This window comes from Saimiri boliviensis, chromosome 4, assembly GCF_048565385.1.
Source record: "Saimiri boliviensis isolate mSaiBol1 chromosome 4, mSaiBol1.pri, whole genome shotgun sequence".
Classification (NCBI taxonomy): Eukaryota; Metazoa; Chordata; class Mammalia; order Primates; family Cebidae; genus Saimiri; species Saimiri boliviensis.
In genome coordinates, this window is record NC_133452.1 from 80,480,343 (window position 1) to 80,508,338 (window position 27,996).

Below are 27,996 nucleotides of genomic sequence, written 5' to 3' on the forward strand. Positions count from 1 at the left end.
CTGATGTTTCCAAAATGGATTTACAGCCTTCCCTCTTCCAGGGCCTTTAACTCAACCATCTTCCTTCTTTCCCTGAGAAGCTCGCTTTCCCGGATTCTCAACACGTAGTTCAAATATGGGGTCCAGATATATTACGGTTGTTGTTGGGGTCTGACCAGGGGCGGGAAGACAGTGGAGGCCGGTAAAACAGGGCGGTGCGGGATGATGTCTGGGAACACCAGCAAGGTGTCATAAAATGAACGCCAAGCCGGCCACAAGAGGAGGGCCGGGAACCGAACCCAGAGCCCATCGCCGGGACCTTGTGGCCGACGTGACGTGGCTCCGTCAGGTGGAAACCGTGCGATCCCCTCCCGACCCAACTCACGAGAGATAAAGATGTCTAAATAACCACGACCGCCGCCGCACACCCGGCGGGGCCCCGGGGGCGGGGGGAGGGGAGCGCCTCCACTGCAGAAGCGGCGGCCGGGGCTTGTTTGGAGGTTCGCAATTCACCATGATAAATGTAAAGACCAATTAAGGTTTGATCCGTGCACACGGGAGGCAGACGGCGGCTGATAGTGGAACCAATTAACGAGCATGTCCCCTAATTCCTGCCGCGGCCGCCGAGCAAACCGCGCGGCTCCCCAGGCACCGGCCGCAGCCGCCCCGGAGTCCCAGAGCCCCCAGCCCGGCCCTGGAGTGGGGCGTCCTTCTCCAGCGAGAAGGTGTGAGGAACGCGGACCCCTTCTCCAGCGAGAAGGTGCAAGGAGTGGATCCCCGGGTGGCCGGGGAGGGGGCGCGCAAGGCCGGGAGGAGGGGAGCCAGCCGCCTACGGAGCCCAACTGTTTGCATCCGGGACCGGCGGGCGGGGCGCGACCCAGTGGTAGCGCCGGGCAGGGGCCGCGGGGGCTGGAGGAGGTGCCCAGTGCGAAGCGAGGTGGCGCCCCGAGGGCGGAGGACAGGTGGCCGTGCGGCCGCAGCCAGGTAGCTAACAGCCCGGGGGCTGCGCGGCGCGATCCCCAAACTCAGCCTGGCCCAGGGACCAGCTCGCTGCCACCCGCCCCGGGGGCGGCCTGGGTCGGAGGGAGGGGTCGCGAGACCGCACCCACGGGCCCCGCGCGCTTCGGCCTCAGGGCTCCCGCTCCCCTTCCCGTTCCGGCTCAGCCCGCCGCCCCAGACGTGACCCCCGCGCAAGGTGTTGGCTGCGCGCTGCCGGGGCGCGCGTGATTAATGGCCCGGAGGTCGGGGGCGGCGCAGGCTCGAGCCCCTTGTTGGCCTGGCCAGAGTGTGAGGGTACCCGAGAGCACTGCGGGGTCATGGCAGCGGGGGCCTCCGGGAGCGCGGCGGCAGCGGAGGAGGAGGAAGAGGAGAAGCAGGTGACGCGGACTGAAGAGGCTTGTCCCCTCTGGCCCCAGGGCTGGCGCCGCGGCGGGTCCCCCGCGCCAAGCAAAGTTTGGAGCCGCGGGCGCCGCGCGCAGGTCCCTCCCCGCTCAGTTCTCTCGGCGGGGTCTGTGCCGCCGCCGCCGCTGCCAGGGCAGGACAAAGGCTCATTAACACGTGATGGGACCGCGCTTCATAAATGGGACTGGAGCGAGAGGGAGCCAGAGACAGCGCGAGCGGAGGGAGAGGCAGGGACCGCGCGAGCGGGACGAGGCGACGAGCGCCCGGGCTGGCGGAGACGGACGGCCCCACGCCGGGCGAGGCAGGGCTCGCGGGAGGACCCAGTGAAGAGCCGGGGAAGGGGCTAGGCTCGCCTGCGGTCGGAGCAGCGGGGCGCCAGTCCCGGTCGCTGTCGCGGGCGGGCGCTGGAGACCCGGGCGCCGGCGCGCGGACCGACTGACTCGCTGACCGCCCGCGGGAGGCACACCCCGCTCCACCCCACCCCGCCTCGCCCGCAGCCCGGCGCCGGCGCCGCCTCCCGCGCGCTACTCCCTCTGCCATCCCTTCCTTCTCCACTTCTTTTCCGCCTCCGCCTCTTCTTGGCTCCCGCGGCGCCAGCGCCTTCCCCTGGCCCGGGCGGGGGCCTCGGCTCCTTGCAGAGCTCTCTGTGTCAGTGGGGGACATTTCGTTCTGTCGGACAAGCAGCCCCTGAGCTGGGCGAGAGGTGCCAAGGGAGCTTCTGTCCCGAGGACCGGGGGATGCGAAGGGTAAGACCTGGCAGAGTTGCGTTTGAAAATACTTTTTCCGCCTCCCGCCCCCTCGGGTATGACCAGTGTGGTCCCCAAGTGTCCTTCGTGGAGTTCTTATTCCGTGTGAGCGAATTGTGCGTCGGTGTTTACTTAGCTGTATGGCCCCAGCCTGTTAACTGTGATCTGTGCTACTTCTGGAGATTTCTACCGTTTACTAGTTATTGAATGTCTGTGCACCTGGCTCTGTATGCACTGATGTCTGTTTGTAGAAAATGTGTAATTGTGCATGTTTGAAAAACGGGCGCTTGAGTTGGTGCTGAATGCCTAGCAAGTGGTCTTCCCAGGGAAATACATCGATCTCTGCTGCAAACCTAGACATTGACTAATGTAAAATAGTAAATGTCATATAAAGAGATGAATGTCAAATAATAAACTTTTGATATAGAAAAAGCTACAGGAACCACTTCTCCCTGAGGAAAAACAAATGTCCATGTAACTGATACCTAAAATTGAGTGTTGATGGAGTCATTTAACTCAGAAATAGCCGTTAGATGACTAAAGTTAATGTTGCATTTTTAAAAGACATTTCTTGTTAAGGCTTACAAATCATAAACGAATCACCTCCCAGATACAAATACGTTTGCTGTAATAGATGTGAGAAACTCATCTGGTCATTTGAAAGTTTAAAAGCAACATGCATGTTTCTAATTTTAATAGATTGTCTCTCAGAGATGTAAAATTGAGCAGATGAGAAAAACCAAAAAAAATGTTTAGTAACATATTAATCATTTTGCCTCCTATCTTTTTTTATTTTTCTCCAAATAAGTGCTATTCTTGTCTTTGTTGTTGATTTCTTGATATATTAAGCCTCCTCGGGCATGTAATCCAATAAGATTAGAACAGATTTACTGGTTTTAACAGTGTTAAAAGATATCTCTATGGGTCCCATAACTTCTCATTTTTATTACCAAGTTAATATCTTTTGAACAATGGGGAAATGCAATTTCTTAGAGGTAACTCAGTGGACACTGAGTATTAGTGGGGTCACCATTGACATCAATCTATTTTGCAGAATATTGAGAAGCTCAGAGCAACGAACCTTTAAGATTCCCATAGGACTTTATCTGATTTAAAGTGTTGCTTTTCTAATCCTACCCTACTGACAGTTTGCAAGGGAAGATATACTGATTGATTTTTCTCTGTCCCTTTTTTCCCTGGTACTCCTCCCCCTCCCTTGCTCTCTAACTCACTTAAGAGCAATTTTATAAAAATAAAAGGCCTGTATCGTTTTTAAGTGAGACAGATTATTCTCTGATTATCTCCATACGTGAACAGAAGACATGCACCTCCAGAATTTTAATCATTGCATTCTACAGGCATTTATTTGTAGGCACAATGGCAGTTACCATAGTTGGGCAAGAGTCTTGATATTGGACATAGTTTTAAAAAACTAATCCATTTGAGGTTATCAGGAGAACTTACTGTAAACCGACTCTTTTTGTTTCAAAGATGTCTCCCACCCCAGGCGAGGAGCGCTCTTGGCTGAGGTATGTATCAAGTGTCTGTTGGGGAAAGGTCTCATTGTGTTTCTAAGTGTCCATGGGGGTAAAACGATGCCACAAGGTGGAAATACTCAATTCTGGCCTTTCAAAAATAAAATTACTGTACTTGCATACTCGTTGTTAGGAAAGCAAATTAGATATTCATGTCCTTGCATTTTAACAACATTAATATATGTGTATGTAAAAATACTATTATGACTAGAATCTTAAGCCATGGGTGATTATTATTTAGTGTGTAAAGTATTAAATTCTGATGGAAATCAGATCTCACATTGAAGTAGTGCTTGGCTTTGTTTGTTATCCACTGTTTTCTTTTTCTGTTACCCTTTTCCCAGTGGACCATGTTCCTCTCTGTCTTGCCTATGAGATTGCCCTTCTCTAATAAGCCTAGCTGCAGGATCAGTGTGTTCTTTTTGGCATTTCAAAATGGTAAAATAGTGAAATTGTTAAATGTTACCAAGATGATACTGCTGGGAATGAAATTCTCCAAAAGAACCACTATATTTGTGGCATATTTCAGTCTCTTAAAAAAAAAAAAAGACAAACAAACAAACAAAAAACAAAACAAAACTGAAAAAAACCTCTGATTCGATTTACTTTTCTTCCCAAGAAGGAAGCAGCCCCATTGATTGTGTTGATAAGTGTTTAGTATGCAGTGTCAGCTTATTAATTACTAAGGCAAAGCCTCAGAAACTGTTTCAAAACAGTCGTATAACACTGTTCTTTGCTTTGACTAAAAATTAACATTAACCACCGGAAAATTTAGACAGGCTCCATGGTTGTCTTGTATATTAGTGTTTGGAACTGGAATTCAAATATTCTGCTGTGTAAGAAAAACTATTATGAGATGGAACCTACAATAGCAGTTTATAGTTCACCACACTTACCAAATGTTTCTTACCAGAAAACAGTTGGCCTAATAAGGGATTATTTCCCATAACTAGCATCCAGGAATGCTGCAAAATAAGAGTAACAAATTAAATTTGAAAATATCTAATGACACATAATTAGCAAAATGAGATTTGGTTATAGCGTCTTGAATCTGTAAGAATTCTAGATGACAGTTATTATTTCTTTTATTCCAGGAAATATTTTGGAGAAATCTGAATTGATCTATGTTATAAAGTTAATCCAGTCTAATCTAAGAATATTCAGTGAATTAAATGCTTATTAAAGCAATTAAAGCATTATAACAGGCAGTAACCTAAAGGACAGACTTCATCTTACTAACCAAATTCTGTGTTAGCTCAGTTGCATAAAGAACACAGATGAGAGCTCTCATTCCCTGCTAAAAAGGATGCCATGTCTCCACCAGTGTAAGTCTGTTTCTTCTATTTTTGTAGTCATCATTTTCTAATTGAACTGACAAATAGTTAGAGTGTAACTAGGCTTCGGGTTTAAATTATTTATGATTCTGCTATTGCCTCTAAAACCACTTGGACCCAACATTGTTTGAAAGACTGTGCTAGGGCCAGGTTTACATACTGCATATCTGTATTTTGAGAGACAGCCAGCTTTGCTGATTTTTCTCTTATATACTGAAGATTGGTAGAGAACTCAAAGAATAAGAGGAAATCCAAATCTGTTTATATAGTTTGTGTTGCCAAAATTTTAACTTCATGTTTTCTTCCCTGAATCTCCAGTTCTTTCCTAATCCTATCCTCAGAGAAATGGTAACTTTATATTATAGCTACATGATTGCTGTTTTTAGGGACCTAGGACACTGAACTCTTGGCCACTGAATTGCTGTTTACTGCTTTGATAAGCATCTAATTCGATGTATATTCTTAGATTAGATTGGATTAACTTTATAACATAGATTAATTCAGATTTGTCTAAAATGTTTCCTGGATTAAAAGAAACAATAACTTCACCCAGAATATGTAAGTCTAATATCGTATATATTATACTTATAATATGATATGAAATATGATATACTTATGATATGATATATATCACATATATGATATGATATATAGCATATTATATATAATATGATATATACTTTCACATAAAATATGAAAGTATATGTTGCATAATTTTGGACAACTGGACATATAAACACACTTTTATTTACATGTATAAACAAACTTTTTGATAGAAGTAAATCATGACAAATAAAAATTTAAATATCTTGCCTTTATACATTTGAACATATAATTCTGATTTTAAATGAATACTACAAATTTGGGGAAATGTCCACATTCAAAGCAGCTGTGCAGATGGACACTGAAGGCAAAGCAAAAGGAAATACCCACCTTGAATCAAAACAAGGCCATTCTCGTTTTCCAAGATAGGTGGAAATCCGTGGCAGTCCCATGTGTTCTAAGACTCTTGCAAATATGCCAGGAGGAACATCACCACATTTGCTTATAATTTTATTATAAACACTGATGGGTTTAAGACAGTTTTTTTTTTTTTTGGTTTTTGGTTTTTGAAACAAATCCTTTTAATTGCTTATTGTTTTTGGGGAAATTAGGACTATGCAAGTTGGAGGAAAATACAGAAGGTTATTACCATATATCAGAATGCATATTGAGATGGTATATTTTTTATATATAACACATTAAAATATTACTACAAGTGAGTTAAACCTATAGGAAATTGTTTTAGGGGGTAAGGTTTGTAAGGTGGACCCTGTCACCTCTATTGCTACTTTTGAAATTGCTTTATGTTAGAGGAGCTTCCATCTCAAACTTGCTCACATGGATAAGAGGTATGTTTAATACATACTGGTAATCATAGGTCAAAGTCATCACATAAAGTAGTGTGATTACCTTGAGTTCTTATATAAATATTTACTAAAAGCTTTCCTGTGTTGTATTTCTTGACTAAACGGGGTGCCTCATGATGAAACAAAGTACATTTGTATAATAGTTTAGAGGACAGTTAGTGGCATGTATAAGTATATTCGTGATCTAGTTTCCATTGATATTTTCCATCTATTTGAAGTATTTTTCATATAGATCAATTAATAATGGATAACCTCTAAGTTAAAAGTTTGATTTGGACAGGTAAAGCTAACAACTTAATCACCATGGAGTTCTTGAGGTTCATAGTTTATATGGGTTTTTGAGGGAAGAATTGTTTACTCCCAAAACCTGAGCAGATGAGCATGGCAGAGTCTTCACAGTTGTTCAGGGAATACTCGTGAATTCGTTTTAACCCCAGCAGGAGAAATGTTCACACGTGCACTTTAGGAAAGCTTTCAAAGTTTCGCTTTCCTTGCTTTGTTTTCTTTTGTTCTTGAATATGTAGAGGCTGGTTAGATGGAAATCATTGTTTTTGAGCAAACTCTACTTTAACGCATTGTGCTATTGCATAATATTCTTTTTGAATGCTTCCAAAAGTATATTTTGCATTTTTTTGACTGCAAGAAGGAATTTAATTTGCCTTTTCTCTCAACACTAATGGCAAATAATTTTTCCCTAAAGTACAATATTTTACTACTTAATGTCTTATTTTTCCACTCTTATTTGGATTCTTAATTAGGAAATTATGTTTTTCAAAATTTATGTTTAAATGAGAGGGTCTCCCTCTTTTCTTCACCATTTCTTTATTCATTCCTTTAGATCGTAACTTTAGAGAAGAAAATTGGAGTCAATGTGAGTCCTGAAAATTGAATGAAGTTTTAAGGAGTATTACATTCAAGTTGGTGATAAATTCTAACATACTTTTGAAAAAACAAATTTTTGTCCAGGCGAGGTAGCTCACGCCTGTAATCTCAGCCCTTTGAGAGGCAGAGGAGGGTGAATCACTTGAGGTCAGGAATTCGAGACCAGCATGGCCAACATGGCCAACATGGTGAAACCCTGTCTCTACTAAAAATACAAAAATTAGCTGGGCATGGTGGCACAAAGCTATAATCCCAGCTACCCAGGAGGCTGAAGTGGGAAAATTGTTTGAACCCAGGGGGAAAAGGTTGCAGTGAGCCGAGATCACGCCACTGCACCCCAGCCTGGGTGACAGAATGAGACTGTCTCAAAAAAAAAAAAAAGAAGAAAGAAAAGAAGAAACAAATTTTTAAAGTTCGTTTTAAATTTCTACTTATATGGACACTTGTACTAGGTATTTGTAACATTGATTTCTTTGGGTCAAGAAGCTAAAAATGATGTTTTTATTTATTTTGAAGCAGTCTTACTCTGTCGACCCAGGCTGGAATGCAGTGGTGCAACCTCGGCTCATTGCAGCTTTTGCTTCCTGGGTTCAAATGATTCTCATGCCACCACGCTGGCTAATTTTTGTATGTTTTGTAGAGACAGGGTTTCACTATGTTGGCCAGGCTGGTCTTGAACTCCTGGCCTCAAGCTATCCACCTGCCTCAGTCTCCCAAAGTACTGGGATTATAGCCATGAGCTACCATGCCTGGCCTAAAAATGATGTTTTTAATACAGAAAGTTAATCAATATAATTGTTGATCTTTAAAAAAAAAGATCATTTAGGTACTGTACTTTTGTCACTTATGTTTGCTTTTAACTCAGCTATATTTTAAAATAAATCAAATCTATTTATTCTTTATACGAGGGACAAAATGCCACTATGATCTGAGTATTTTGGTTTATTCCATGGTGTTTGGTTAAATGGATCCAATTTTCAACTCATTTAAATGCATTGCTACCAGAATTTGCTAAATGTTTTCTTTAGCTTTTGTGCAAGTTGTGGTGAGCAGGCAGTATGCATGTACGGAAAAAGGAAAGCTAGACAATTTAACATATAACTAAAATAAGTGCAAGATTGGTCAAAGAATTTTGTGTCTCTACATATGTGGGAATTGATTTTGGAAGATACACAGCCACTTTTGGAAATGACATCTAATGTCTTGTAAACAAAAAAGGAGAAATCTCTGAATCATTTTAGTCCTCAGCTAAAGTAACTAATTGTGAGTAATCTGTGATCCATTTTTATTGATGAAATAATTAGAAAGAGAACAGTTTGCCCAGAGTCATACATTTAAGTGCCTTGGGATATATTTCTAAATATTTACAACTTTTAGGCATTTTTGAAACATATCCACTATAAGAAGTGTAAATTGCATAATTATTAGAGTAATTCTGTAAAATAAATTGCAGTAGATATGTGTTGCTTCAGCCTATAGCAAAATTTCCATTTTAGTTTGTTCTTTCCTGGGCTCATCTCTTATGATATAGTATGTTATGGTTTGGGGGAAGAGAAGAGCAGAAACAAATATTTCCACCTTAAAAGAAGTAAGCTGACATGTTAATTACTTTTAGTTTTTCTTGATTCTCAATAATCATGGGTTCCTTCACAGTGGTGGTGAAGGAAATGGCTTAACAATCCTATAAAGCTCTGCATAGTCTTTGCAAATAGAAGTAGGAGAAAATGGTGTGGAGTTCTTAATATATATCTGCATACTATGTCAGTACACATTACTTTTTGAAGCCACTTTCCTTTGCTGGACAAAATACATAACAAAAAGTTTCCTGAAAAAGCCCAGAGAAGCCCTGAATTGTAGACTAAAAAGCCTTGAGAGGCTCTCCCCTCTTTGTTCTTATTTTCTGGCTAAATGACATTATTCTATTCCAAATAGGAATACCTTGGTTATAAAGATTTTCTGTGGGAGGTTATTTTATGTGAGCTGGCTCCCATGGCAATCTGTTTCAATGATCTAAAAACCTATACTTAACGAAATATTCTTTTTTCTTATCTAACCTTAGTTATTCTTAAAGGTTAAATCTACTTCCCCTTCTCATTTAGTCCTCTTCATATGTCTCCATAATCTTTAGCAGTGGTTCTTAAACGTCAGAATGTGCTAGAATCTCCTAAAGGCCTTGCTAAGAATGGAGATGGACTCCAACCCTAGGGTTTTTGATTCAGTGGATCTGATTTGGATCCTGATAATTTGCATTTCTCATACATTTCCAGATGCTGCTGATGCTTCTGGTTGGGAGACCACCCTTTGAGAGCCACTGACCTATAGACTAACCCTGCATGCGCTTACAAGCCATCATGTAACTTCTCAGACTGTTCTGTAAGCCGTACACTATAATTTCCAGTTCATTGGTACCTGTCTTTACTAATTCACTATGTTCACATCACTTTTTCTGAACACTTTCAGTTCCTTGGAATCTCTTAATTCTTAATTGTATCACACAAGCCCTAAGAAGGGCTTGATCGTGAATGAATACAATAGAAGAGCCTCATAGTTTCAATGGCATAAAAATTCTGCACTTGCATCCAATTTGCATACATACTTCTTAATCACAATTACATTTCCAAAGCATATTTTGTATTGCTACTGAAACCTCATTATTCCAGTTCTGTTTGTATATAATTGTTTACATCTTGAAAGCAGATTTTTCTATGTCTGGCATTGTTAGCACACACTGAAAACTTTCTAAACATTTTGACTAAAGTAGGTGATACATAAGTACCTAGTTTTTAAAATAATGTCTGAAGGAAACCCTGGATTTACACAATAATAAAAACTTATTTAAAATTATTTTAGTGTGAGAATGATAGGAAGGAAATTGAATTATTTAGAAATCACTATGTCCTCAATTTGTATGAATATTTGAATCAAGATTCATTTCTCTTGTTAAATATTCCATTTTAGTCCCTACAATAATAGAGATTAATTTTCCATTATTTTTCATCACAGAGTTAGGATCGGTGGTGATGATTTCCTATTTGGAAATTGGAAAGCTGAATATTTTATAAAATAGAACGAGTTGGTTATTAATATTGATTGTGCGTTCCTGAGACCACCCCTCTTACTTTTAATGCCTCTTGGCATCAACATACTTGTTTTAAGTAGAACTGCTGTCCTTTACTCATTCTTAATTACTTTCTTGAGGCAGAATTCCAAATATTCAAAATTAATTTTTATCAATATATTAAATTTTCTCAATGCCCTTTTGCCTCAGAAAAGTAATTAGAAATTTAGTTTTCATAGGCAGTAGTAATAACCCATTTTAACTCTCCATGACATATTTTCCTATTTGTATTATAATTAGTTCAGTTGTAAAATACAGAAAATGTTGTAGCAGGAGGAGAAGTTGTTCAACCAAAGCAAGAACTCTGTCCACTGAATAGAATAACAAATTGATTCCTGAGGGCTTATAAAAGCCGCTCCATCTAGTGGTTGAATTTTCACATGACTTATCTTGATAAGTTGTTTTAGAAACACTTGCAAATGGAGAAACCCATTTGGGAAACATCAATGCATAATAATGTGCATTTAGGAGAAGAAAAAAGAGTCCATTTTAATAATAATTTCAAATATCTTCTTTAAAGGTCTATCAACAGCATATAATTAAGACTCATTCAAGGTTATGCATTTCATAAAAGACCTCTTGATATCTCATTGTTATGTGGCTGAACTTTGCAGTTCATGATATACTCAGGCCAAACAAGGATTGGGATAAAAAGTAAATACCTGATCTTTGCCCATAACTTCCACTTGCCATCAATATAATTTCTATGTGATGCTGAAATAAGAGGTCCTGGGGTAAATAATTGATGGATTTGATGTAATTTTCCCATTTGGGCACTTTTTCAGATGGATGTTTGTATGAGACCAAGATTCAGGTTTAATGCCCTCATGATCAGCTAGCTTTATGCCAGAAAAAACTGTCCATGGTTAAAAACCGTTCTGTTAAGTTGGATCTTCCGTGTTGCTGACGCATGCCAACATTTACTTAGTAAACAGGTATTGAATATCTTCTCTGTGCCGGGCACTGTGCCAGGCAGAGGACCTATAAGATAGATCCCAGCTCTCAAGATGTTCATGGTCTGAAGGGTTGAGACACAATAAAGACTGCTATGGAATGGCTCAGCAATGCCATCATCTCTCCTGGGAGAAAATCTCAAAGCATACAGAGAGAATTTACACATCCCAATACTATCTGATGATTAAACATAATCCTTTTATGTTTTTATAACCTGTTCTACTCTTTCAGTTAGGGAAAGGAAGACAGAAGAGTGGGCTGTATTAGATGTGGAGGGGTGGAGTAGAGAACCATTTCCTTTGCTTTCTTGACCTCATCCATGTTCCTTACATGGGTGTGAAGCATGGATATATTTCAGGGGTCATCTATCACAGAAAAATGTTATATCTTGGAATATAATGTCTACAATCATAGGCACAGAGTATATGCCCAATAAAAATGTGTTAAATCAAGCATTTAAAGACCTATAACTTCATATCAGTCAGCCACGCTGCTGGAGTAATGCAGTTTTACATTTATTGGGCACCAGGCAACGGTAACAGTCACTCATTTGTTGGAACCCCACTAAGGTTTATATAATTTGTCTACCTTGATTCCAGCCAGAAATCTAGGAATGGGCTACAGAGTGTCTTCTTCTCCCTGATCTAAGAAAGCCACATGGGTCACGGTGGGAAGTTGGGTGATTTTGAGTGTTTGAGTTTCTCCACGTAGGGAATGGATGTCTGAAGCTTTTTTGTTTGCTAATAAGCATATCTCATTCAGACCTAAAGAAGGTGCCCTCTTCATGTCTCACTAGGGTTGTGGAAAGTGTCATTAACATCTATGTTCCTGACAATTGACTCATGAAGCAAAAAAACACCTTCCCTACTGAAAAAAATGGTGGCAGTCCAGGCGCAGGGGCTCACGCCTGTAATCCCAGCACTTTGGGAGGTTGAGGCAGGCAGATCACATGGTCAAGAGATTGAGACCATCCTGGCCAACATGATGAAACTCATCTCTACTAAAAATATAAAAATTAGCTGGATGTGGGTATGATGGCACATGCCTGTAATCCCAGCTACTCGGGAGGCTGAGGCAGGAGAATTGCCTGAACCAGGGAGGCAGAGGTTGCATTGAGCCGAGATCGTGCCACTGTACTCCAACCTGGCAACAGAGTGAGAATCTGTCTAAAAATAAATAAATAAATAAATAAATAAATAAAATAATGGCTAAATAAATAAATAAATGACTAGCACCAGTGACTGCAAACAAGGTGCTAATGCAGAGTTAGGGTTTATAGCTTATAGTTAATTGTCATACTTTTCTCCTGAAGACCATGGAGCAAGGATGACTTACAAGTGCTTCGGGCAGCATTGTTGCTGTCAACAGATCATTCCTTAAGATTTTAGTTGTTCACGGTGTAAAATTATCATGTACACATTAGATAACGTGTACCTTCCCCCCAGACCAACTCTTCTCCTTCCCTATAGATGAATGAAAGAGTGTCTTAATAAATGGTTCTTGGAATTCTGTGTTAAGAGCAGGGACTTTGAGTTACGCAGACCTGGAGTGAAGTTCCAGCTCTGCCCCCTCTGGTTAGAGACCTTGGGTAGAGCTTTTTTTTCTCTCTCTCTGTGTGGAATAGAGCTTGTAATAGCACCTACTTTATGTAAATATTAAGGAAAAATAATATAGTTTTTCCATGACTGGCATATAATAAAAGTTCAAATGTTTCTTAGATGAAAATATTTGGAAATTAGGACTTCCTCTATTATGCATTTACCCAAATTCTGTCAGATTTGAATCTGGAGAAATAAGACTTGGCTTTTAGTTGAACTTAATTTGTATGCTTATGGATTCAAAGAGAAAATATTTTTTGATCTATGAGGAGAGAAGAAACTGTGAAAGCTGTGCTGCACAATTGGATATCATGTAGCATACTTTTCACTCCTGCTATGGACTCCTTGATAACAAACTGCAAAAGTAAGAGCCTGTTTACTGGCTTTTACATATTTTGTGGACCAGAATAATTTATCACCTTCTACTTTTAATGACCAGATCTCTTATGCAAGATAAAGACAATTTGATGGAGTATTTATATATAATATAAAGAAGGTGAATAATATATCACCTTCTACTTTTAATGACCAGATCTCTTATGCAAGATAAAGACAATTTTGATGGACAATTTGATGGAATATGGCCATGGCTTTTACTTAATTGAAAACTTTGCGTGTTCTTTGTTAGTGGAAGGGCTGCTTTAATAATTGCTCTCTGACCGGGCACAGTGGCTCACTCCTGTAATCCCAGCACTTTGCGAGGCCGAGGTGGGCGCATCACTTGAAATCAGGAGTTCAAGACGAGCTGGCCAACATGGTGAAACCCTGTCACTACTAAAAATATACAAATTAGCTAGGTGTGGTGGCATGTGCCTGTAATCCCAGCTACTCAGGAGGCTGAGGCAGGAGGATCACTTGAACTTAGGAGATGGAGGTTGCAGTGAGCCAAGATCACACTACTGTACTCCAGCTGGGGTGACAGAGTGAGACTTTGTCTCAAAAAATAAAATATATTAATAATTGCTTTCTTTACCCAGTATGTGGAAAAGATCTCTCTCTCCCTCCCAGCAAAATACCAAGGCACTCTTAATTGGAGGAAACAGCTAAACAGAAGAGCAAAATTAAATAGTAAATGGAATTTGTTATACAGATCAACAAATGATTTTATTTGTATCATTAATTCAACAGGTTTTTTTTTTTTTTTTTTTTTTTTTTTTTTTTTTTTTTTTTAGCATCATCACCGAATGGTGCTTAACCTAATGAAATTTCAAGGCATCATTTTCTTGAGCCCTGAAATTGTTTTAAGAAGCTTTTAAATGTTATATACTTTGGCATATTTCACATTAAATTTGAACAGAAATACAGTCTAATACAGTCTTATAAGTCTCTTAATGTCTTCAGTTCATATCCATTGATATATTTTTATGAAAAATGTAACACTCACTTACATTATTAGTAAAGAATAGACCAGAGAAAATGGTGCATTAAATAACTTCTATCTTATATTACAAAATATACGAAGAACTGAAGGCATGAGAGCCAATTGAGCGTTACCAATATAATGGAATTTTCTTTCATATATAGGAAAAGGAGCTGACATTAATATAAAGAAGAAAGATTATGTATTTTTGCCTGAATTATCAGGGTAATTAAGTCAATCAATTATTTCACTTTGCTGTAGAATATGAGGGAAAAGTGACCAGGCTTCTTTAATAATTCAGAAACGCTAATGATTAGGTAAGAGTTAGAAAAGACTCATTGCCCATTCAACTGGAGTGGAAACATCATTCATCAAGTTATGATGTTGGCCTATGGTATCTGCCATGTATATTGAGAACATAACTTGGACATAATGCAGTTATAAGAGTCAACTAAAATTTTCCCTACTCACTTTAGAGAGATATATTAGCACAGTACTTTCTTGATCAAATTAGTGGAAAACAGACTTGTTCCCAGAAATGGATGGAAAATAAGCAACAAATATATCCACTGGAACCTGCATTCTCTTGAACTCATCACAAGGCTCTTTTATGAGGCCAGCCAAGCAGAATAACAGAACCAAGAAAGTAGGGAAAACAACAGGTTAAGCAAGGACCTGGAACTTCTGCATCAGACATCCTGGACTCCTGTCAATGCAGACACTGTGTTAGGCATTCTCTCTTTAAAGCACTTAGAAACTTAGAATGTCAGAGAAGGAGTATGGTGGGTTAAAGCAGCCTATAATCCATTAGAGAGTACCAGTCCTTCCAATACTTCCATAGTGTTTTCAGCCTAGAAAACATGGACATTTAAAACCCTTTGTGGTTATAGAAATACAAATAAAGACTCTGGATAAACATTTAAAAAAAAACTTCATGCAGCAGCCATACCCGCAAAGTTCCTCTGATGATACCATAGGTTGCTAGCTGATAGATATGGTTTTCTTGGAGGGCGGCAGTGGAGAGGCAGGTTTGCATGTAGAGAAGTAGACAAAAAGAATAGGTAATAGTTTAAAAATTGAAGTGATTCTTTAAAAATAATGAATTTAACACATTAAAATGTTTTTATCTTTACTATGAAATCATAATTTATATAGCTTACACTGTTAGAATGTTGGCCAAATTTTTTAAAGCAGAATTCTAGGAAAATTCCCGTATATGTCATTGGATCATTCTTTTACTATAACTGTAATAAAAACAAACTGCTTCTTTAATAGGTGCATCTATGCATCTTGCTAGAAATTTCCAATTATGATTTTCCCAGCAGCAAACAAAACCAAAATTAATGGCAGCTACATCCCCCAAAGCCTAAGCCATATTAGTAATGAACTCTCAAAGAAAGCTGTTGATGCAAAAAATAATAAGGTGGAAATTACTGTAATAATCCAAATGTAGAAATAAAGGAAAGTATTATTGAAATGCAGAGAGCAGTTTTCCTGCCACGATCCCATTAACTGTTAAAATAGCCTGTGCACAGTAGTATTTTGACATTACTAAGATCTTTGAACTACATAAAATCTATGTATTTTTAACGGTTTTCCTTAATTAAATTGGCTTATATTGGACAGAAATTACTCTATTATCATATAACCACACCATGCCCTAGCTTAGATTTTAACAAGCTAGTTTGCTTTCATGAAAGTGCTTGATTGTATTAAAATGGGAAATTGTGATCACACTTGTGATGATCTTAATCTAAAGTAAGTCACAGAAACACATGTTTTTTGCATTACTGGAATAAGGTGTATGATCCTTTGCCTTCACTGAGAAGTTTTATAGCTCTTCCAAATAGTGACTACAATTTTAATCCCTGGGCCATGCAAGTAGGCAGACTTACCTGATGAACTTTGATAGGAAATAGGGATTTAGTAGCAGGTAGTCTTAATTACTATTGGCAAAATGCCTTAATTTACATTTCTAAGAGTCCAGAAAACTTAAATATAAGTTTCAAAATGGCTTTAATCTAGTTACTGTTAATTCTGAAGTCATCACAGAAAATCTAAAAGCCAACTGTGGCTTATGAGAAATTTTGATTCATCTGCAAATCCATCATATTCTAGGCAATTTGCTTAACATCTAATGGCCTCTATTTCCTCATCTGTGAAATGGGGATTATAAATAAGCACCTGATAGAGTTGCCTTGATGATTTAATGATGTAACATATTTCTCAAATGGCTGAATATAATAAACATTCAATAAAGTTTCCCCATCCCTCACCCATGTCTATATATTTACTATTTGCTTCATGTTTTCAGTGCTGAGGGAAAAACGAAATTGAATAAGCAGAATACGTTCTAATTAAGGCAGTGAACATTCTTGAGATGTAATTAGTACATATTATGTTATTATAATATATTCTTACAATATAATTAGTATATAGTATATAGCAAAGAGCCATAATACTAAGCAATGGTAATAATAATACTCATTGAAGAATTACTTTTGTGTCAGGCACTATGTCTTACATGCATTTATTTTCATTTAATTTTCATAGCAGGCCTGTGATTTAGGCATTATTGTCATCATCATTGTCCCCATTTTACAGCTGAAATGCTGAGGCTTAGGCTAATTGTCTAAGTACCATCTAACACTTATCTTGATCTGCTAACTCCTGATTCCATTGACTAGGTTCTTTGACTGGTTGGAATCAGTGAAGAAAACAAGGAAGATGGTAATATCTCTGTCCTAGCTTAGAGAGATGGTGTATCAAAACAATCACAAGCCAGGGCCCTAGATCTGCACTGTCCAGTATGGTAGCTACTAGCCACGTGGAACTATTAAGGACTTGAAATGTGGCTCTCATCTGGATGGAGTCCTTGCTCTACTACTTACTATGTTAATAGCAGGTTACCTACCCTCTATGCCTTTCATCTGAAAATGGGGATAATAGCACCTACTTCATAGGGCCATTATGAGGTAGGGGAATTGATATTTGTAATAGGCTCAGTGTCACCAGTCAATATTAAGCTCTCTATATATCCTTAAAAGAGGAAAATCAGCAAGACTTAGTGGTTTACCTGATTGTAGAGGTCAAGAGAGAGGAGGTGGCATAGTAAGTCCAAGTAATGAACTTAGGTCACTAGGAGGACGACTCACAATACCATAAGAAATGAGAGAAATGAGGTGGTTGGAGTCAGTTTATTGCAGCATCATTTCCAAAAGCAAAAGGCGACAAACAACCTAAACCTCCATCAGTAGGAGGGTGGTCACATTCATCTAACAGATCCTTAAGGCAGCTGAATGAAGAGAGAGGTTTTATATACTAATATGGAACTGTCCACAATGTATACTTCTAAGTGGAAAATCAAGGTATGTATAATATGTTAGCTACTGTTTGCTAAAAAGAAAACAAAGGCGGCAAATACATATGTTTGTTTGTATATGCACGGAGTATCTCCGGAAGGGGTAACAAAACTTATTCCTTGCCTCTGAGGAAAAAACCTAGGTGACTGGGATACAGGGATGAGAGAGATTGACTTTTCTCTGTATGTCTTTCTTTTGAATTTTGAATCTTGTGAATCTAATATTTACAGCTAATCAAAATCTCTGATAAACTAGTTTCCAGTTGCAAAGTGTAAAGGGGGAGTTAGTTAATTGAGGGAAGATGGCATAAGGAATGGGAAGACAACTGGAATGACTCCCAGGAGCGACTTGGAGATGTAGGGCCAAGCTCTGGTTTTCATGCTAAATGCCTATTGCATTAATTATTTTTCTGTCCTCTAATTTAAAAAAAAGGGCAAATACAAGATACCACCTAATAAAAATTCAACTGCCATTCCATTAGGTTCAGGTGAACATTTCTGTGGGAACTCAGCTCTCTGCTCTCCTGCTATCATGCTATCAGGCTGGTAAACCACCTACAAAAAAAAGATGCCATTCTGTGTTTGGAAATCTCATTCTAGTTATGGAAATAAACACATAAACTCCTGATTACATGACATGATAAGACCTATAATAGAGGGATAAGCTGGAAACTAGTTATGCCTAGTGGGAGGGGCTGGTCAAGAAGGTCTCAGACATGGAAGCAACACTGGCACAGACCTGGAAAGATAAGTTTAATAGCAGAGAGCCTGGAAGTGACTATCCAGATGGAAGAAAAGGCAAAGTGAAGGAGGAAGGTGTGCAGGTATGATGGTATATTCAAAGAGCAGTAAGTCACTCAGGGCCAGTAAGCCAGTGTTTAAGTATGCGTGGAAGTGAAGAGGCAAAAGCTAGGTTTGTGGATGTGCCATGACCATATAAAGAACAGGTCCCATACATTGTGGCTGTCTTCTGTGCCCCTTGGATTATGGATGAAAACTTTCATATGTAAATGGAGTTGTTTAGCAAACATAAGTTTGCAAAGAGCAAGAGCTGATGCCTGAGAAATAGCTGAATGGTGGGACAAATAGGGCATGTTCTATGTTTATGGAACTAAAAATCATCCGGTATAGCCCAGGTGGCAAGGCCGGGGCTGGCAGGAGGATTGGAGAGGTGGGCAGAAGCTAGCCCACAGGAAGCTTTTCACTGGACTTCATCCTGTAGGTGGGAGATAGAAAGCCATCCTGTTTAGGGAGACAGGATGTGGAGAGGATTGAGGACAAGAGCCAGAGGGTCAGAATGGGAAAGAAGCTCAGCTAGACAGAAACATGGAAGGCAGAGGAGAGCTGCGTATGTGTCTGGAGGGCCTGGGCCTGAAAGAGAAACTGAATGAATGTTTTTATTTGGTGTTTAGGGCAAAGAGGTTGAAAGAGGGGAGTCACATAATCAGGAAACATTCATGAATAGCACCCCCGCAGCTGTGTGGCAAGTGATCGAAAGGGAACAGGACCAGAGAAGGACAGGAAAACTGGTCAGGAGGAAGGGGCCTCAACTCAGTTGAGCAGTGAGGAGATCGTGGAAGTGGAGGTGGCAGCTTGTGGGAAGGTGGGCCACATGTGCCCCTTTATACCTGTTCCAAATTACTTTTTTTAAGAATCATGACACTTAGGGTGTCAAATGAAATTTTTTCCATTGACTCTGTTTCTTGTCCCCATCTACATTAATGCTACCTATTCTTAGCATAAATATCTTTTCCTTGGTGTTGACTCCTTCAGCCCTCTAGACTGGGTGTCCCCAGAGTATCCTGTATGTCCCCAATTGTAGCTCTCCCCATGCTTTCTTTTATTTCTGGGTCAGCTGTCTGCCTCCTCTCCTAGACCATATCCTTCATAGGACTTTTTTTTTTTTGAGACAGAGTCTCACTCTGTCACAAGGTTGGAATACAGTGTCGCGATCTTGGCTTACTGCAACCTCCACCTCCTGGGTTCGAGCAATTCTGCTGCCTCAGCCTCCTGAGTAGCTGGGACTACAGGCACGCACCACCAAGCCCAGCTAATTTTTTAAAAAAAATATTTTTCGTAGAGACGAGGTTTCACCATGTTGACCAGGATGGTCTCAATTTCATGACCTCGTGATCCACCTGCTTTGGCCTCCCAAAGTGCTGGGATTACAGGCATGAGCCACCACGCCCAGCCAAGGGCAGGGACTCTTTCTTGATGCTGTCAACACTAGTGTCTAGTACACTAGGTAGACATAATACAGGTGCATAGTGGACGCACCATAATTTGTTAATACATGCATAAATGAATTATTAATTCAGATATGTAGGGTCTCTGAATTAATCATTCATTTATTGTTAGTTCAACATTTTAAAAATTTGTTCCAAAATAATGACTATCTCTCCCCCCGCCCTATACAGTGTGATATGTTTTAGGAACAACAAATGCCAATTAACAAATAATATACTATTTTAATGATTACTTTAATTTTTACAGATATTACTCTATACTTCTAATTTTTAAAATAAACTAAAAAAATAAATAGCCCACATTTAAAACAAACATTTGTAAACAGTAAAGTCAGTTCTCTGACTGTTTGTTTTGAAACAAAACCAAATTGCTGAGCTTAGAATTGAAAAGCCTTTTAAGTTTGGCCCCTCCCTCTTAACTGTTCACATGGAAATCTGTGGACACTCTCCGGCCTCTCTCCTGTCATCAGGCACACTTGTGTCACCAGCCTGCTCATGAGGGGTGCCGTCAGGGGGCCTTCTCCATCATCCTCCTCCCGCTGTTAAAAATCTCAGTCCCCATAACCCTCAGTGCAAGTGTGGTCTTTGTGGCATTTTTCTTGGTTGATGTGGACATCCTAGACGTTCATGTCAGTCATGGCTAGTCCAGACCTCCCCTCCTCTGGGTGAAGAAACTTGTCTTGAGGAGCAGCTCTCCCCACAGGGCCTCAAGCTTCCTCAGTTCCCGCTAGCTCCCTCCTCCCCACTTACATGTAACACACAGGCCACACAACTCACCACCTGATTCTACGCCGCCTTATTCTTTGGTTGTCTTTTACATTTAGTCTCATTTGTCTGACAAGGTGAGTCATGTGACACATCAATGCTCTCTCTGGCCCCCACCAGCACCGGGATAACATGTGATGTGATAGGAGAAGCCAGGTGATAAGCCCTTCCTAACGCGAGTATGAAATGGACATTGCCCCCAAGAAACATTTCATTTGGCTCAGCCTTTTTGGCCCTGGAGGTCATTCCTGGACTTACACACTGACTTCAATACAGAGGGTTTAAATAATGAAAGGCTCGTCTGTTTCTGGTAGGTGCCACTCCATGCCCGAGCTTTGGGGAGCTTTTCTCTGAGCGACTGACTCATTTCGTTGACTGAATCTGATGAGGACTTGACCTCCCACTGTTGAGAGACAGGAATGAGTTGCCACGACAGGACGTTTGCCAGGCTTACAGTGTCTCTTTGTTTTTATTCTCCCTGTTTCTCACCATTCAGCTTATTTGTTTTCCCTCCTCTTAGGATTGCCCCCTGTGGGTCACTTTCTCAGTCATTTTGAGTTCAGCCTAATAAAAGACTGAGGTTATGAAGTCGATCCTAGATGGCCTTGCAGATACCACCTTCCGCACCATCACCACAGACCTCCTCTACGTGGGCTCAAATGACATTCAGTACGAAGACACCAAAGGTGACATGGCATCCAAATTAGGATACTTCCCACAGAAGTTCCCTTTAACTTCCTTTAGGGGAAGTCCCTTCCAAGAGAAGATGACTGCGGGAGACAACTCCCAGCTAGTTCCTGCAGACCAGGTGAACATTACAGAATTTTACAACAAGTCTCTGTCATCCTTCAAGGAGAATGAGGAGAACATCCAGTGTGGAGAGAACTTCATGGACATAGAGTGCTTCATGGTCCTGAACCCCAGCCAGCAGCTGGCCATCGCGGTCCTGTCCCTCACACTGGGCACCTTCACGGTCCTGGAGAACCTCCTGGTGCTGTGCGTCATCCTCCACTCCCGCAGCCTCCGCTGCAGGCCCTCTTACCACTTCATCGGCAGCCTGGCGGTGGCAGACCTCCTGGGCAGCGTCATTTTTGTCTACAGCTTCATTGACTTCCACGTGTTCCACCGCAAAGATAGCCGCAACGTGTTTCTGTTCAAACTGGGCGGGGTCACGGCCTCCTTCACTGCCTCCGTGGGCAGCCTGTTCCTCACGGCCATCGACAGGTACATATCCATTCACAGGCCCCTGGCGTATAAGAGGATCGTCACCAGGCCCAAGGCCGTGGTGGCATTTTGCCTGATGTGGACCATAGCCATTGTGATTGCCGTGCTGCCTCTCCTGGGCTGGAACTGTGAAAAACTGCAATCTGTTTGCTCAGACATTTTCCCACACATTGATGAAACCTACCTGATGTTCTGGATTGGGGTCACCAGCGTGCTGCTTCTGTTCATCGTGTATGCATACATGTATATCCTCTGGAAGGCTCACAGCCACGCAGTCCGCATGATTCAGCGTGGCACCCAGAAGAGCATCATCATCCACACATCCGAGGACGGCAAGGTACAGGTGACCCGGCCGGACCAAGCCCGCATGGACATTAGGTTAGCCAAAACCCTGGTCCTGATCCTGGTGGTGTTGATCATCTGCTGGGGCCCTCTGCTTGCGATCATGGTGTATGATGTCTTTGGAAAGATGAACAAGCTTATTAAGACGGTGTTTGCATTCTGCAGTATGCTCTGCCTGCTGAACTCCACCGTGAACCCCATCATCTATGCTCTGAGGAGTAAGGACCTGCGACACGCTTTCCGGAGCATGTTTCCCTCTTGTGAAGGCACTGCACAGCCTCTGGATAACAGCATGGGGGACTCAGACTGCCTGCACAAACACGCAAACAACGCAGCCAGTGTTCACAGGGCTGCAGAGAGCTGCATCAAGAGCACGGTCAAGATTGCCAAGGTAACCATGTCTGTGTCCACAGACACGTCTGCCGAGGCTCTGTGAGACTGATGCCTCTCTGGCAGCACAGGAAAAGAATTTTTTTTTTTTTTAAGCTCAAAATCTAGAAGAGTCTGTTGTCTCCTCGGTTATATTTTTTTAATTTTACCATGCTCAGTGAAAAGGTGATTGTCACCATGATCACGTATGAGTTTGCTAATGTTTCCATGGTTTAGGTACTTAAACTCCGTTCTCCAGGGGTTTGCAGTGAAGAAAGCCTGTTGCTTAAGTGACTGAACGATCCTTCAAAGTCTCAGTGAAATAGGAGGGAAACCTTTGGCTACACAATTGGAAGTCTAAGTACCCATCGAAAAACACCATCAAATAAGTAATGCCTTTGTAACCACAACTTCATTATAATGTGAAATGTGGCTGTCTATAGTATCAGAGATGTCCATTTTTACAACCGTTATAATACTGAAGTAGAGATATTTTGTAAACTGTATTATGTCCTGTGAGATGTATATCAGTGTTTATTACATGTTATTAATACTTGTTTAGTCCAGCAAAACTGAAAGGTAGACTTTTATGAGAACAATGGACAAGCAGTGGATATATGCCAATGAGAACACCTTTTTATCCTACATTATTCCCCATGATACAACTTTAGAAATAAACCTTAATATTTCTTCAAATATCTCTATTTAATTCTGACACTGAAATAACCATAAATATTTATTTTTCTGTTACCTCAACAAGAAGAATTTGAAGACTTCAAAGTATTGAGCAGAATTCACTCATACTTAAAAATTTATTAGTCCTGCATTTTCATAGGAAGATACTTATTATCTTCTGGACTATAGCTGTTCTAATGGATTATAATCAGAATGGAAGAGAGAAAACATACTGACTTTTTTGAGCGACATCTCTGACTTTATTTAGTCTTTAGCTATTACTGGATCTCTTAAGACAGCATGTGTTAACCTTAGTGTATATTGTTATCACTGTGCAGTTGCTGTTTACTTGAATAGTATTGTGTTCCTATATTCCAGGTTTAAGTAGATTTCATGCCTGGGTAGCCAAACAACAGTCATTTTTTTTTTTTAGTTGAAAAGAAGTATTGTCTGGATCAGTAAAATTATACTGTGTGTGAGTGTGAATATAAATGTGCGTGTGTTTCTCTCCCGTAACTGTTACAGTAATGTTATAAAGTGAGAAAACTGTGACCCAGTATAAACTGTTGCCACTTGCTGCACTCTTGCACATGAATTCAGTTCTAAAATTGAGTTCTTCTTGGAACCTTATTGATAAAAATACTCACTATAACCATTCAAAAAATTCACCCCATCCCTTCTTAAGAGATTGGATCAAGTATTACTAAATTGACCTTTAGGTATTAAATAAGACCAGTGTTTAACAAGAAATAATGACAGACATCCAAGTAAAGCCTGTATTTATAGTGTTACTATCAGGAAAAGAGAATACTTCGGTTTCTGAGTACCTGATATTGAGCAAGGCATTAGTCACTAAAAGGAAGATAGTTCTCCAAAAAAAAAAAAAGTAACATTTTTCAATTGTGTGTGTAGGTAGTGTGCACTGTATACATCATGTTAAAGTAGGACTCACACGCAGCCCACATGGCTAAAAAGGCTGAGTCAGACAGTGAATGAGACACACAACGGCAGTGAGGAGCCAACACACTTGGAATTGAGGTCTAGATATGCTGCTTCTGTGCTTTGCCCACATGCCTTTGGTGACAGCCGAGCACCCAGCTTTGTCTTGGTAGGTTTGGGCTAAGGAACAGACCTCTCCTTTGCTCATGGTCAGCAAGATGTACTAAAGCATGAAGATAAACACAGCTTCTTTCTTATACCCCAGACTCATACTCCTTAATGATACAATGGGTGCTCATTGTTGGGCCTTTTTCCAGAAAGGAATGATATTGCTGAAAAATCCACTCAACCCTGATAACTTCTATTTATAATCTCTTCTTACACAGATAAAGCATGACTCCTGCAAGGCCCCAAGGTCTACATAGTGTGAAGTAGAGAGCTGGCATCTATCTGGTGATTTCCAGCTCTCAAGATACCCAGCAGCCCGATGGGGTAGTTTCCCTTCTTGCAGTTCACTCTCTAAGGCAGGATGTGGCCCGTGAGTTACTTTGCATTGCCTGTCTGCACACTTTGAATCTGCCTGCTGGTTCTCTTATTTTACCTCTCTGTGATGTGCAGATGAGGGCTCAGGGTGCTAGAAGATTAATAAGATGTCTTTAGAAGGAGAGATTATTTACAAGTTTCCATTTAAGAATTGCCAGTCTTTTGTCCTGCATCATCTGGAACAGTAATCCACACGTTTCAGAGCTCACCAGGCAGTACCAATGCTCTTTTCACAGCTGTGAAGAGCTAGTAGAGATGAAATTCTTGTTATGGTCTAAAAATTTTAGGATTCATTTCTGAAACTGCATTTGTGCATATGCAATGTAGATTTTATAGTGTGTTGTGCTTTCAAGATCTAAATCATATATAATCAATTAAGGGACAATGGGGCTGACAGCACTAAATTTGGTGCTTATTGATATTCTAAAAAGTATCTGTGAAATCTCATCACGTATGTGTTACACAACCTTCATTTAAAAACATTTAAAACTAGTTGGATTCACTTTGACGTTTTTCATATCATTTATTAACCCAAGTGACGAAAATGTTGTCCCCAATGAATATACTCATGAGAATTACCATTCGTTAGTATCACTCATTAATTAGCCCCATAATTAGATCCATTAATTTAAATATGATTTAAATTTAAGTAACTTTTATAAAGTCTGACATCAGAGGTATCTTACTTTCCTCTGAGGATGATGTATTTGCCCTGACCATGAATTTTCTTATCACACATGTCTTTAGAAAGGGCCAAATTCCCAAACTGCTCTTTTTTTTTTTTTTTTTTTTTTTTTTTTGAGTCATGATGAATAAGTCCTAGAATGTTTCATTTGGACAAGTAGGGCTGCCTCCAAGAAGAACCTCTGATGTATCATTTCTTATGAAATATATGTGAAAGAATATGGATCTGGAAGATTCTGTAAACATCTGCCCTACACTTGAGATGATTCCCAAGCCTCTCTGGCACTTTTGAGTTCGGTCTGTCTGGTATGAAATGCCAAGGACCTTTTGCTGCCTAAACCCACTCTGCAGGAAATCAGCCCAACCACTAGATGAGAATTAGGCCCTGAATGAGTAGCGCTCTAGTTACTGTCCTGTTGATTGATTTCTGCCATTTCATGTCCATAAAAAAGACCACCAATATCATGCACACAATTAGATTTCTCACACTCTAACTGTATATTTGTATGATATTTTAAAATCTCCTAAATGCTGGGCAATGGCTGTTAACAATTAATTGTCTTGCACTGGCCTGATGAAATGTTAACAATTCCTACTGTAATATAGAAAAAAAATTCTATCTACTGATTTGGGCTGAATGTATGTAAATAGGTTTCTAAAAAGTCAGATGTTTAAGCAGTGGCCTACAAATCAGTAATTTTCAGGTGGGAGAGTTTCTTTACATTGCTGTGGCATCTTAAAAGCTATCTTCATGTAAATTGACTGTACTAGGCCTACTGGGGATCAGAGTTCCCAAGAAAGGAAACCTTTTCTTGTAATAATACAAATCAAGATACCAGATTATCTGGATTCTTATTTCCAGTGTTTCAAGTGGAAAACATGACTCTTTATTGTCTGTAAATCTAACATTATTACTTTTCCTCTTAGAAGAATATTGTATTGTTAGATGTTTGTTGAGCTGGTAACATCGTTGCAACAGCTGCAATATCTTTGTTAGTAATCTGTATAATACTTTGTATACAAGTACTGGTAAGATTGTTATTAAATGTAGCTTCAGTCATTAAATTACTATAGCAAAGTAGTACTTCTGTAATATTTACAATGTATTAAGCCCACAGTATATTTTATTTCAATGATGTAATTAAACTGTTACTTATTCAAAGATAAAACATCTCATCATGTCTGTTGTCCAAACTTACCTGGAATCAAATAAAAATTCTAGATTGCCATGAAGAACACAAAATGCCTTTGAACTCTGCCTTATTTCACAGTCTGATGGTAAAACACTAGAGATTTAATTTCTCAAAGATTGTCAAACTAATTTGTTTTTCAAAAAGCACTTACAACTTTACTTGAAAAGTGAGGACATACTGGATAATCTATTTATTTTTAACATAGGAAAAACACAAAAGGCTATTTTTTACACAAATAAAGCAGAAAAGACAATCATACATTTAAAAAGCATTCTTTCATTAAAGATTTTAACCGACTGCAGCAAATTAAAACAAACATACTATTCATAATGTGTAAATTAAATTGAGAAAACATAGTACAACATAAACTGAAAGAATTTATAAGCATTGTATATTTTGAAAAGAGGTAAGTGCTTTTCAACACAGTTTGTAAAAACTCATAATTTCTATTTGAACAATAAGAGAAACTAACTTTAAATTTTATAATGAAGAAAGCATTACAATGAAGTTTAAATATTATTACTGTCTGAAATAAAGTATGTTTGCAGTCAATTTTGAAAGATTTAGAAATTTTCAATTAAATATTTGAAAATAGATTATACTGAAATATTGAGAGTAGATTATCTTTTTTTTTTGATAACTGTGGTCAAAAATTGATCGTTCTGCCTCTTTTAGTAAATACTGGCTAGGTGCATAAGCTGAATGCTTCCTAACAAAAAGCAAATGATAGGTATTCTTAGCTCTTGAATTTCATACTAGGACTTAATGAGAGAAAGATACTTATTTCAGTGTCTTCATAGAGTACCTTAAAACTCAAAAATGAATCCACAATCAATATGTGTTACTATCTATATTGAAATACGCATTTGGAATAATGTAGAAACAAAATCAATTAAGACACGCAGGAACTCCAGTTTGCCTCAGGGATGGTTCCAACTGGAAAATTCCTGTACTCATCTCCAGAATATTCTGTAAGAGTTTTTCCTGGATTGAAGGTAATACATGTAAAGTTCTTGGCCCCATATTGGATTTTAGAAAATGACCAAAATACATCATCATTGTTTCTTTGCTCCCTGCCTCTGGAATGCTGATAGTAGAAATTTGGAGGGTATATATCTGGTTAGCTTAGGAGATGAAATGTGGAATGGGCATGTCTCCGAACATCTCAGAAATGCTGGTCATTAAGTACTGTCTCAACCATTTCAAAAGTTTCTGTGTAATAGTAAATAACAAATACCTGGCCTTGTAGACTACATAGTGTCCTGTGATATATCAAAAAAAAAAGGGAATGACCAAAAGAAGTTGACAAACGGGAAGAGTGATTAAAATATTACAGTTG

At 39.7% G+C, this 27,996-nt stretch overlaps 1 protein-coding gene across 5 annotated transcripts; it reads left to right on the forward strand.

The window, feature by feature from the left end:
- The first annotated feature begins 489 nt into the window (after window positions 1–489).
- Window positions 490–26,707, forward strand: CNR1 (cannabinoid receptor 1). 5 transcript variants are annotated; one of them, XM_074397710.1, is made up of 2 exons: window positions 490–739; window positions 21,209–26,707. In XM_074397710.1, exon 2 carries the CDS (start codon window positions 21,272–21,274, stop codon window positions 22,688–22,690), a length of 1,419 nt encoding a protein of 472 aa, XP_074253811.1. In that variant the 5' UTR covers window positions 490–739; window positions 21,209–21,271; the 3' UTR covers window positions 22,691–26,707. The 5 variants fall into 5 exon arrangements, with proteins under 5 accessions (XP_074253811.1, XP_074253812.1, XP_074253813.1 ...); XM_074397711.1 differs by having other exon boundaries at window positions 490–704; XM_074397712.1 differs by lacking the exon at window positions 490–739 and adding an exon at window positions 940–963.
- Window positions 26,708–27,996: the final 1,289 nt, after the last annotated feature.